We start from the raw sequence: 12442 nt of genomic DNA, 5'->3' as shown, positions 1-12442 counted from the left end.
TCACTGTTGTGGCCTCTCCCATTGCGGAGCAGAGGCTCCGGACGCGCAGGCTCAGCGGCCATGGCTCACGGGCCCAGCCGCTCCGCAGCATATGGGATCCTCCTGGACTGGGGCACGAACCCGTGTCCCCCGCATTGGCAGGCGGACTCTCAACCACTGTGCCACCAGGGAAGCCCCTGCAGACAGTTTTGAGATCCACAGGCCACCTCTGAAAATTGGGCATCCTGCCTTGGGATTACCCCTTCAATGGATGCACTATACCCACCTGCAGCAAGAGTGTAGGAAGAAAGTATTAGGATTTCAGTTTATATTTATTTGAAATCCTGTTCTTTTCTAATGTATATGCTTTACAATATAGTACTTAATGTAGTGGAGCAGTAGCAATGACAGTGACTACTGAGAACATATTGCGGCCTCATCTAAGGCTCTCATCTAAGCACTTTACACTAAGCACTTAGTGCTTCACAAAAACTTAATGAAGTGGGTACTGTTACTATCTGCATTTTACAGATGAAGGAACGGAGGCCAGAGAGGTTGAGTAACTGGCCCATCACACCACCAGAAGGCAGCCGTGCCAGATTCCAACCCAGGCTGGCTCTAGCATCCACCTTTTACCCACAATGCCAATCTGCTCTCATAGCACACATGTATAATTTATAAACAAACAACTAAATAATACACAAATGAGGTACAGATATCAGGGGTCCTGCTCAACATTTTTTACTGATAAGTTTTCATAATCAAATAATTAAACCGTGGTGGCAGAAGATGAGCCCTTGAGGCAAGGTCTAAGTCTCAATCTTTCTGTTCCCCCACCCAGGGGCTAGTGAGCATCTAGGTCTATATATGCTTAATAAATATCTGCTCCCAGAAACATCTACTGCTTGATAATCATAACAAATGGTTATCAACACTTGCCATGTGCCAGAGACTCTTATTCTTAATCTTCACAGCAATCCTGAAGGTAACTGCTATGTTTGGCCCCATTTTGCAGATGAAGAGACTGAGCATCTCTGGAACTTGCCAGAGTCTGACTCAAGTTGTGGGGTTGCCGAGCTTATTCTCTTCCACTGGTGAACAGGTCCACAGGGAGCAGCTTATGAAGGTGGGCGGGGGTGGGGGGTGAAAACACTGGGAAAGAGGCAGAGGTTTATCGTTCACTCCTTTGCCAGGTGCCCTTCCTTATTTGCCTGACAGGTAAACTCCTACCTACACTTCTTGCCCCAGTTCAAAGGCCACCTCCTCTAGGAAGCCTGCCTTCCTTCACGTTGCAGTTAGTTGCACTTGCCCTGTGGTTCATGTGTTGTCTTCCGCACGGGGAGGTTCCACACTGGAACAGGAGCTGGAGTTTCTTGAGTACAGGGCTGGGTCCTACTGAAGGGGCATCCGCTGAGCGGGCTCAGCAAACTCATACGGGTGGGCTGAGCCTGTGCCACCCAGGCCAGAGGCGCCCCCACCCCGTAGGTTTTTCCTCCTCCTCTTCTTCTCCCTTCTCTTTGCTTTCCTTCTTCCTCCGCACTCGTCTCCTCCCTCCCTGCCCTGTGGTCCACCCGCTCCTATCTTCGTTCTTCTCCCGTCCTCTTTCTCCCGCTCCTTGCGCCGCCCAGGGTCCGGAAGCTGCAGTTCCCCCAGAGGCCTACAGAGGGAGCTGCTGCGCCACCTGCGGGGCCGTACGGCTGCGGCGCGCGCTTCCTGTGAGGTCAGGTGGGAGGAAGCGGCCTGGGAGCCGCGGGGACTGGACGCCGTCGCCCGTAGGTGAGTGTCCGGGCCCTGGGCGCGGGGGAACGAGGGCGCATCCTTCCCCTACCCCGGGCCTGGTCTCGGAGTCGGGCTCCGCGGCCCGGGCAGCGGCCTGTCCCACCGCGGCAGCAAGCCCAGCCCAGCCCCGTTCCCCGCCCCCATCCCCCCTTAGTGTCAGGCGCAGGGAGGGCCCGCCGCACCCTCAGCCCACCCAGCGAGGCGGGATAACAAAGCACAAAAGGACTGCGGAGGACCCTTTGGACACGCTTGGCCTTCTGTAAGGGCCAGCAGGCTTCAAAATGGGGACCCGCCGGCCCAGGCCACGGGCGTGAGAACAAGGGCTCTTAATCTCTTTTGGCGTGTGCGTCACGAGTGCTTTTGAGAATTTAGACGAAAACTGGCTCATCTTCTGAGAAAAATGATGGCCTTTACCCAGATTCGGGAGAGGCGTGGAAAGGCCCCCATCTCCAGCCCGTGGACCCCCTTGTGGTCTGTGAGTGGGGCCTCCGCAGCATCCCTCAAACCGTATTTCGGGAAGGCTGGCCGCGCCCGCCCAGGTGTTACCTGAGAGGTGAGAGACAAGTGAGAGTATGCCCTCTGCAGGAAAGTAGCTCTCCCCGGTCTCCTGCGGGGAGAAGGCCTGAGTCCTTAGCATCTCCCTGGACCGTTTTTTAACGGAAGGGAAATGGAGACACTGGGGATCCTGGTGTCCTGGACTCCCTACTAGGGCCAGAGTTCCTGGCTTCGTGCTCGTTCTCTGCTGCCCATGGATGAATGGTCCCGGGTGAGTGAAGTAAGCCCCTCTGGGTCCCTAGCTGTATCTGCCCCGGAGGAGTGTTGGGAGGTGTAAGTGAGATGAGCCTGGGTGGACTTTCCACAGGGCCTGGGCCCCAGCAAGGGTTGTCATCCCTATTGTTGCTGGAGGTGGTGGTTAATAATAAAACTTTCTTCTCCAAGAATCTTTCTGATAGTTTTCCTAGTGGACTCAAAGTCTGAAAGATTTTTGTTTGGCAAACAACTTGTATTTATTTCTCTCCTTTTTATTAGTCAGACACACTGCCTACTCAGCATGGGTCACCAGTGTGAGCACCCAGAATTGCAGTTTCTCCCACTGAAAGCAAGCATCTCTTTAAGTTTGGTAAATTTTTTCCCTCAGGTGTTTCGAGGTCTGGGGAAAGGTGCAGCCCAGCTGGAACCCATAGCTCCTGGAAGGATGGTTCGGATCTTGGCCAATGGGGAAATTGTGCAGGACGATGACCCCCGTGTGAGGAACACTGCCCAACCACGCAGCAGCACCCCTCGACAGGTAGTCGCCCCGCCCCTGTGGAGGGGAGCAGCTGGCCTCCCGTCCTCTGTACCAGTTACTCCTTAGCTCCCAGAAGCTCCCTTTCTGGTGATTAACCTTCTCTAGCCCGAAGTCCTCTTTGCAGAGAGCCAGGCTGAGCAGCATGGGGGTTTAAGACTTGGAGAAAACCCCAATAGATTTGTTGCCCAGCCCCCTGCCTCCCCAGCTCTCCTTTCTCCAGGCAGCCTTCCCAGACTTGAAACCTAAGAGCTCTCTCTCCCTTAACCTGGTCAGCAACCCCCACTGGAGCCAGCATCTTTTAGAGTCTGTTGGATGAGAGGGAAGCTGGAGAGTAAGTGGAGAAGAGGAACCCACGGCCACACAATGATGAGTTTAAAGGAAGGAGTGAGGAGTGTTAAAAATGCCTGCTCAGATGCTGTGCCCTGGGTGTAGTCCCACCCTCCTTGCCCCCTTCCTCTTCTCTGTCCCGGGCAGCTTCTCCCTGACGTGACATAGGGAACCTGGACTGGCATTTTCTGTGCTCTGAGAGCTTGCGACTCAGTGGTTGGGATCCCCATGGGTGGCATGTGAGGATTGCTGAGAAAGGAGGGCATGGCCCTGGGTGGCCGTAGGGGAGAGCAGGGCCCCACCCAGAGGGTTCCCTCCTGCCTCTGGTGCCTCAACTCCAGCGAAGCTCTCTCTGGATTCATTCGTCTCTCTCTGTCTTCACCTTCCAGAGCTTTCTCAATAGGGGCCATGGCACCCCGCTGGGGGGTCCCGGCCCTCGCCAGCAGCAGGCGGGCGCCAGGCTGGGTGCCGCTCAGTCCCCCTTCAGTGACCTCAACCGGCAGCTGTTGAACATGGGCTTCCCCCAGTGGCATCTGGGCAACCACGCCGTGGAGCCAGTGACCTCCATCCTGCTCGTCTTCCTGCTCATGCTGCTTGGTGTGCGTGGACTCCTGCTGGTGGGCCTCGTCTACCTGGTGTCCCACCTGAGCCAGCGGTGACCTCCGGGGGCTGCTGGAGCAGGTGTGTGGGAGAGGGAGCTGCTGGGCCTCGGTGTGAGAGCGGGCACCTGGGGAGGAGCTTCACTGGTGCCTTGAACGTGTGCTCAGAGAGCATGTTTCCATGTTGTGTTAAGCATGAGGCAGAGGGAGCCTCTAGTCCAACGTTCCCAAAGGATCAGGTCATACCCTCATTCCCTGGAGATGCATTTCGGTCGTATCAGGCGTTAAGCACCAAGTCAGAGCGAGAAAGGGATTCCCTTTCCAATTCTCACCCAATCCTTTTATGCCACGAAGAAAGTCTGCTGTGTGCCAATATGTTCTTGTGCGTCTGGAACACGGGCTGACTTCCCCGTTACTAGGGAGCAGGCCTTGAGCTTAGGGCAGGTGGGAAAGGTTTCTAGACTTTTATAGCTCTGTTTTGTTTTAATGGGATATTTTTATTGGCTACCTTTTATTTACGACAGGTGGTACTGGTATTCTCCTTATTGTGGTGGCGTTTTCAATAAAGAAATTTAAGTAAAAGTGAGTCCATGTAAAGACATTCGTAAATAATTGTACAACTGTATGTAGATCTGGAAGACATGGTGAAAGTGGTTTGGGATTGGGGACCAGGTAGAAGGGGGCATTTGACCTTGGAGGGTGGTTTCTAACCTCTTCCTGATGGGCTCTGAGAGCAGGGGCAGGGGGCCAGGTGAAGCCTGTACTTGGGCCCCTTGACCGATGCCTGGATAACTCTGGCTTACTCTGAGATGTTGGCCTTGTCCGGGGTGGTGTGGGAGAGATTCTCTGACCAGAAGGGCCAATGAGGCTGCGGGGTCAGGACAGCCGGGGTGCTGGCCTCCCCTCCCAGGGTCTCTGACCAGAGGCTGCTCAACCTCGCTCAGTCTCCTGAGGCTCTCATAGCCTCTAACCTCGGCACACTCTCCTTAGAAAGCAGGGGTCTTGGCGCTGACTACTCCGTGCACGCGGGCTGAGGGTGCCCTGCTTTCCGTGAGTGGAGGCCTTGCGTTATGGCTGGTTGAGCCCTGGGTCTGTGTGGAGGCCCTGCTGGGCGGCGGGGTGTGGCATCGGATGGCTGAGGGCTCTGGGCCTACAGTGCTGACCGTTCAAGGTCAGGGAGAGGCTGCGTGAGCTGGAGGGCTTCCCCGGCTCAGGGACCAGATTTCTCACCTCACCTTCCTCTTAAGATCCTTCTGGGTCTGGTGGTTTGGGGGAAGAAGACAGGTTTTAGAGGTGCTTCTTGAAAGCCAGGGCCAGGGCAGCAAACCATCATGGGGTGTATGTGGGGGGAGGATGGGGGAGAGAGATGGAGGTTGATTCCATCCCTCCGGAGAGCCTGCGGTGCTCCGGGGGAACAGAACCCTCTTCTCCCGCCCTTGTCCCCCTTTATCATAGACATTCCCGGGGAAGCTTTATACTGTTCAGATAGGACTCCTATCTCAGGGTTTTCTGTGTCTTTATTTCTACAGAACAGGGAAGGGAGGGTCTGGCTCCCGGCGGCTCCTCTGGGGCCTGGGCAGGGGAGGTGGTGCCCAGGCCTGGTTGGTATCCCAGCTGTTCCCCGTGGCATCTCCTTCTGCCCAGCACATCCCCCAGCCCCCAGGCTCCTGTGGCTCTAGCCCAGCAGCCGTGGGGGAAGGGATGATCCTCCACAGCACTCCCTCTCCTGACACCCCCCTTCAGTGCATATCTGTGGCTGGGCTTTCCCTTTCTTTTTGCCTTGTAAAGCTGTGGGACTTTCTGAAGAAATAAATCTTAAGTGGACCCTCAATATATAAAATTCCTTGAAGGAGTATGAATCTGAGTCCACAAATTCAGGGCTGAGAACTGTGTCTTTTTCCATAATTCAGTTTCCATTCCCAAAGCCTGAGGCCTTTGAGGAGAATTGAGGGTGCTTTAGAGAAGGCAGGGCTTTCCTTCCTGCTTCTGACTAGGAGACAGACTGGGGCAGGCCCTGGGGGGCAGGAGGAGCCCTGGGCACTGCCCCAGGGACTTGTTAGCCAGCCTAAGGGAAGCAGCTGGGGGCTCGGACAAAGTGAGTTGTTCAAGAAAGAAGTGCTTTTTGTTGATTGAGCTCGACACCCATGACACAGACCCAACAGAGCTGCGCTGGTTGAAGTGGCCCGGGGCGAGGGCCCAGGGGCCCACCTCTCGACCCTCCTTTCCTCAACCAGCCTTCCCTATGCCCCCTCGGGCTCTGGGCAGTTTGCTAAGCAATGCTCTGCCTCACTTCTCAAGGTCCAGGGTCCGAAAGTCTGCCTCGGCAGAAGCAGCGTGCTGAGGGAAGGCGCCTCCTGGGGTTGTGCAGCCTGTGGAGCTGCTATAAGCCGTCTGGGGGCCGCGTCTCTACCTCTTGTGTGAATGTCCTTCAGTGGGCTCTCGCCCGCCTGCGCTCAGAAATCATGGTGCAGGCATGTTCTGAGCAGGTAGAGGCTTGTTGCCTGGCTGGGTGGCCAGATGCAGAGCCCGACGGGCCCCTGAGAGAGGCCAAGGGCCACCTTGGCCTAGTGTGCATCCTAGCTGGAGGCTTGCTGAGGAAGGTGGGCCCTGCCTCCTCTGCCCCCCCCTCCCCACCCTACCTGCTGCGTGACGGGACCCCCCAGACTGGGCCACCTTGGGGGCAGATTTCAAGGGAGGTTTCTGCTAATCTCTAGGGCTAATCCTCGGAGCCCTGTGTCTCCGTGTCAGGTTGGATTTGCGGCCTGGCTGCCTCGTGAGCCACAGCGGGGTTCACACCAGGCCTCCGCCGCCTCCATGGGGCTGGAAATAACTCCCACCCCCCATGGGGTTGTTTGACTCCCTGGTTGGGGCCACCTGGTGAGGAGCTGCTGGGGTCCGACTGTGTGTTGCTACTCCATCTCCCAGGACGAGCGGCCTCCTGGGCCCTTCCTTCCGCAAGTTCCAAGCCCTTTGCTTTGCACGCTCTACCCCTCCCCGCCCTCCAGCTAGCCTGCCGGTGGGGACCACAGTTCCATATCCCCAGAAGAGATGCTGCGCCTGAGAGAGAGCTACATGATTTGCTACCTCCAGGGCTCTTCCTGGGCCTTTTGGCAGAGGCAGGGACTTGGGCTCCCTGACTGGGGACTCTGGCTCTGTGAGTTGAGGAAAAACCCTGGTGTGGTGGTCAGAGCCTCTGCCCAAGGACACCTGACCTTGAGGGCAGAGAAGACCCCCCAACCCTGGCCGGCTGGACCCTGGAGGAAGCTTGCAGGCCCTGCTCTCCTTTGTGGGTCCATGACCTTGGACAGCTCACTCAGTCTCTAGGGCCTTGTTCCTTATCTCTAAGGAGGGGTGATGGTCCCTCTGGGTCCGTCCTGCCGTCCGGAGCCTCAGGGATCACCCTCAGTGCAGTGGGTGAGGGAGATGGACAGAGGGCATGGGGAGGACTGCTCCAGCTCCGGCACCTCCTCCTCGGATGCTCTGCCTTGGACCACAGCTCCCGTGCTGTGGGCTTAGCCAGAGCAGCCGCCATGTCCCAAGCTCCTAGGACCCCCAGCTGGGGTCGTGCTGGGCTTCTAAGACCAGTGTCACCATCCACCCACCTTCTCCCGTTGGAGAAGAAATGCAGCTGCTTCTCTCACCCCTGGAAGCTGAGGGGCTTGTTGCAGGTCTCGAGTGTCAGGACAGGAGGAATTTGCCAAGTGTGCTGTGTGTCTGACACTATGCTAAGCACTTGGTGTCATTTAATTGTCACTAGAACTTTATGATCGAGGTACAATCACTGTCCTCCTCATTTCACTGCTGAGCACACTGTAGAGCATTTATAACTCGCCCCCAGGACTCCCGCACCCCTCCCACCCCCAGGTGAGTAGGGGGTGGAGCTAGGATGCAGACTGAGGCCAAGCCCACATGTTCGACCACGCCTCTGTTCACCTTTGGTATATGTCAGCATCACCTCCAGACTTGTTTCAGGCGCAGATTCCCAGGCCTCACCATAGAGTTTCTCAGAAGCGCTGAGGGATGTGCTCCAGAGCCTTCCTCTTACAAAGCCCTCCAAGTGATTCTGATGGAGGGTTGTGAGTGAGGGGTAGTTCATCTCCTGACTGTGCAGAGGGTGCCTGTGGCCCAGAGAGAGGAGAGAAACAGGGCAGGAACAGGCCTCACTACCTGCTGGGACCCATTGTGACCACTAGATCAGCTCTGTGAGGGCGGAAGGCACAGGGTGGGTGTGAGGATGCTGGCTGCAGCTGCCCGGCTGGGTGGCCTCCCTAGCTTTCCAGCTCTGGGCCACAGCCATTGAATAGGGTGCAGCCCTCTTCCCTGCTTTCCTGAATGCATGACGTTTCACAGCAAAATGGCAAGGGGAGAAATCCAGTTACCTCATGTAGGGTCCCTGAAGGATGGTACAGGTGAGGGTGAGGGAGGCAGAGGGCTTTTCCCCCAAAACTAGATGCAGAGAGAAGCCTGCAACCTGTCTAGCAGGGCACGACGGTGGGAGAAGCAGAGCTTAGCCCTCCTTGTGCTGCTGCCTGGGACCCCACAGAGCGAAAAAGTTCAGGAAGCAGATGGAGTGCTTCAGTGGAATTGCAGAGAGAGAGAGAGAGAGAGAGAGAGAGAGAGAGAGAGAGTGAGAGAGAGAGAGAGAGAGACTCTATAATCCTTTGGTTAGGGGGTGGAGGGAGAGCTGAAACCATTTGGCTTTAGGGACCCAAATGAGGCTGAGCCTTTAGGGCAACTACCTAAAGTGCAGGCTGCCAACGGCTGGAGGGGGGAGGGCTGGTCTGCATTCACTGGGCCACCAGCTTTTAGTCCCTCCGGTGTTGGGCCCTACAGGAGGCTGGATGCCTGGGTTCAAATTCCAGCTCCACCTCCAGTCAGCCAGTGACCTTGGGCAAGGTCCACATTCTCCCTGCCTCTCTGTGTCCTCATCTGCACCTCCCAGGGATGGGAGGGTCAGTATATTAATTCATGGGAAGCACTTAGCAGTTTCTGGTGCAAGGTTAGCACTTGATAATACCATATTCACAAAGCAATGGCATTAGGGTTTATGTAATAGTTTTCTTTAGAGCAACATACAATTTACTTAAAATATTTCCAAAAGGAAGACTCATATTGCTATTGCAAATTGAAGACCAATGTTACTTGCCATTCCTTGTAGATATTAGTACAAGTAAATTGAGTGTAGAGAAAATAACATGATTCCATTTTCACCCTTTAGCTAGCTGCCGCTGTCAACCAAGGCTCTAAGCCTGATGCCTTTTTTCTTTGTTAAAAAGGCAGTTTACCAGGATTTAGAAAGGTATTAAAGACCTACTAGCATCTCACTGAGGCATTCCCCCTGACGGATTCAGAAGAGTGAAGAGAAATGAAAAGGGAATGGCTTTCTCACTGAATGATTCAGTGCTGTGTTTGTGAGTTGCTTACAGTCACCTTGTGCACCCCAGATCATTTCACGTGAAAGCATCTTACCATGTGAAAGCATCCTACCTACAACTGTGGGAAACACTGTATGATCTTGGGCAAACTGTTTTTAAAATTTAGTCTTTGAAACAGAATTCATTTGCGTGGTTCAAAGATCAAGTGATGTACAAATGCATACGGACAAAGTCTCCCTCCCTCCCCTGTCCCATCCATCCATCCATGCATCCCCCCTCCAACCCTATAACTACTGTTCTTAGCATCTTTTAAATCCTTCCAGAACTTATTTATGCAATTATGTGCAAACACAAATATACTAATTTTGTCTTTTTTAATATAAATAATGGAAAATTAGACACGTTTTCTGCCCTCTCTTTTTTACGTTAACAGTATCCTGGACACATTTCATATTAGTGCATAGAAAGCTGCCTCATTCTGTAGAGTTTTGGTATTGAGGTGAGTTGTTGACCCTCATTTGCTCTCAACGGAATCATCTGTACCACAGGGGGTTGACCCAGTTGACCCCCAAGGGCCTTGCAGCACTGACCTTGAACCACTCCATGGGGCTGTTTCTCTGAAATGAGGGGACCCTGAGAGAAATGTCCCCCTTCTTCAGGGCTGGAGGAGGAAGCTCCCTGGATGGTTTAAACTTGGTCCTAGGTCTGCAGTCTGTTCAGCAGACATTCAGGAAGAGTGTCTTGTGTCCCAGGAGAGGGTGAGGCAGGAATAGCCTAGGAAGTCACACCCAGTTCATTTTCTCTGTTCCCTTTGCAGTCGGATGGGATGCCTTTCCTGTCTTCCCCTGGCTTTGTCTGGCTCAGCTTAGCAAGGAGGAGGGGAGGAGGCGTGGTGGCCTCACCTGAAACCTGTCCTCCTGAGTCAGGCTGCACCCTAAGGTGAGCCTGGCAGGCCTCTCCACCACCTCTAACAGACAGGTGTGACCCTCCCCTGGCCTCCTTCCATTCTGGAAAAACAAAGGGGCAAAGGTGGATTTCCTTGAAGGCCCCTCTCAGCTCTGAAACTCGACAATACCTGCCAGAGGGCCTTGCCCATAGTAGGTGCTTGGTGGACTTTGCTGCTGACATGGCCTGGCATTGCCACTGTCACTGTCCCTGTGCCCCCACCCCCTTCCCACCACACTTTTGATGAAGATCTAGATGAAGGAGATGGAGGGAAGCTGTGAAGAATGACACAGCCTCAGGCTTTCTTTAGCTCTGACTGAATGAAGTCTTGTTCTTGTGCAGGAAGACCCTGGAGACCCCAGCGATCCTGGTGTGTTGGCCTGAAGGGCTGTGAATGTTGTACCATGGCGCCACCTGGTGGAATGTCTCTGCAGGAGCATGATCTCTATCCCTCCATCGACTCATCCTTCCTCCTGGCCCAGGTGAGTGCTCCGCTCAGCCAGCCCAGGCTTACGATTGCCTTGCATTTCCGTGATAGCAGAACTCGGGTTTCTCGTGGAGAGTACATGCGATTCCACTGGAATTAATTTACTGTGGTCTCATCCTGGGGTAAGACTCTTGTCTCGTTTCATCCTCCCGCAAAGAAAAATAGACGTCTTTTCCTTTTTCACGGATGGCGACTCTGAGGCTTGGAGAGGTTAAAGCAACTCACACGTGGTTGTACAGAGATGGCAGATCTGGGCTGGGACCCCTAGGGGAGGGGAGAGGGGAGGGTGCAGGGTGGCCGCGGCCCCCAGGAAGAGACTCTGTCACCAAGGGCCTTGGGCCTGTTTTGAAGAAGAGCCCCTGGTACTTAAGCCTCCAGGGTAGGAGTTGGAATGAGAAGTCTCACACTGGGTGATTTTCTAGTCCAGGATTGCTGTCATCACGGAGGTGGCCCCAGCGGGAGAGACTCACTTGTTCTCTAAGGCTGGGCTCTCTCTGGATTGGGTCTGGGGGGAGCTGTGTCTAGTGCAGCCCGCCCAGTGCAGTGCCCACCAGCACTTCCACACTCACCTGTCTTCATTCTGCCCAGTTTCCTTTGATGAATGTGATTTTGTGATCTGGTGTCATTCAGGACACAGTGTCCCTTGTGTAGTGCTTGTCTTTTACATAGGAGGCAAGGAGTAAGGGAGTCAGATCTCCCACTTGCTAGTTGTGTGCCTCAGCTTCCTCATCTGTGAAATGGGGAGAAGGTGTCATTTAGGGCTGTTGTGAGGTCCAGACGGTAGACGTATATAGTACCTGGTGTGTAGCAGCGTGCCGTGGTGATGGTTTGTATTGGATCCCTTCCTGCAGTGCTCATTGGTGAAAACTGGCTGTCCTTAGCCAACAGTGTTCAGAATGTAATTTGCTTTTGAAATTCCAGGAGAAAAATAACTGAGAACATTTCCAATATGGCAGTTACCAGTATACAGCAGCTACGAAGTTTGCCTCTGAGGCACTGGCCTGGGCTAGAGCCCGCTGCAGCCTAGGGGAGGTGTTTCTTTTGCAACTTTGAGCTCACCTAATCCTGAGAAACCATCTTCTTCTGATGAAGTGACTAAAATCCAGATGCTTTCCGCAAGGGAAGGGACAAGGCAACCACAGATGCCTGAGACAGAGTGTTCCCTTCCCTGTGACAGTGATTCTCAACCCCTGCCGCACAATAGATTCACCTGGGTGGGCAGCTTTAAAACTTGCAGTGTGGGGTCCAGCCCTGGAAGCCGGGCTGGGCTGGCCAGACTTGCTTCTGGCAGAAGGCTCTCTCGCCATGGGGAGTGGGGTCTGTGGTGCCTGTCCTTTCACACACTACTTGGTTCTTTTCTGTACTCCCAGCCCCTGATGAAGGCTGGGCCCTAATCAGAGCTTAGGGATCATTGAGTGAATTGCATGAGAAGGTACAAGCGACCAGCCGAACTGAAAGGAGAAGGGCGACCCAAGGGCAGAGCTCACCCTTCCTGCCTTGGCTGGGTGGATCCTGTGACTTCCGGTGGATCGGGAAAAAAAAACTGTCACCTGTGCACTTGGCCTTAATTCTCAAGTTATAAATACAGACAGTCCCCCCTTGTCCACCCCCAGCACAAGTGGTTGAAAGAGAGGGAGGGAGGAAATAGGGAAGGAGGGCAGGA

At 54.5% G+C, this 12442-nt stretch overlaps 1 protein-coding gene across 2 annotated transcripts in view; it reads left to right on the top strand.

The window, feature by feature from the left end:
* Positions 1-1665: 1665 nt before the first annotated feature.
* The window catches only part of FAM241B (family with sequence similarity 241 member B), a 203029-nt gene continuing 192252 nt past the window's right edge, over positions 1666-12442 (top strand). The window contains exons 1-4 of one of the 2 annotated variants that reach the window (XR_009522473.1): positions 1666-1755; positions 2897-3046; positions 3763-4054; positions 10635-10774. Coding sequence is in view for 1 of the 2 variants with exons in the window: in XM_060034876.1 (XP_059890859.1) it covers positions 2954-3046; positions 3763-4032 (363 nt within the window). In the remaining variant the exon portion in view is untranslated. Of the gene's footprint in view, positions 1756-2896; positions 3047-3762; positions 4554-10634; positions 10775-12442 lie in introns of those variants that run through there. The other variant, XM_060034876.1, reaches the window with a different exon arrangement.

The sequence above is a fragment of the Delphinus delphis genome, chromosome 16 (genome assembly GCF_949987515.2).
Source record: "Delphinus delphis chromosome 16, mDelDel1.2, whole genome shotgun sequence".
NCBI lineage: Eukaryota > Metazoa > Chordata > Mammalia > Artiodactyla > Delphinidae > Delphinus > Delphinus delphis.
The sequence above is the reverse complement of the archived record's forward strand: the minus strand, read 5'-3'. Positions and strand labels throughout refer to the sequence as shown.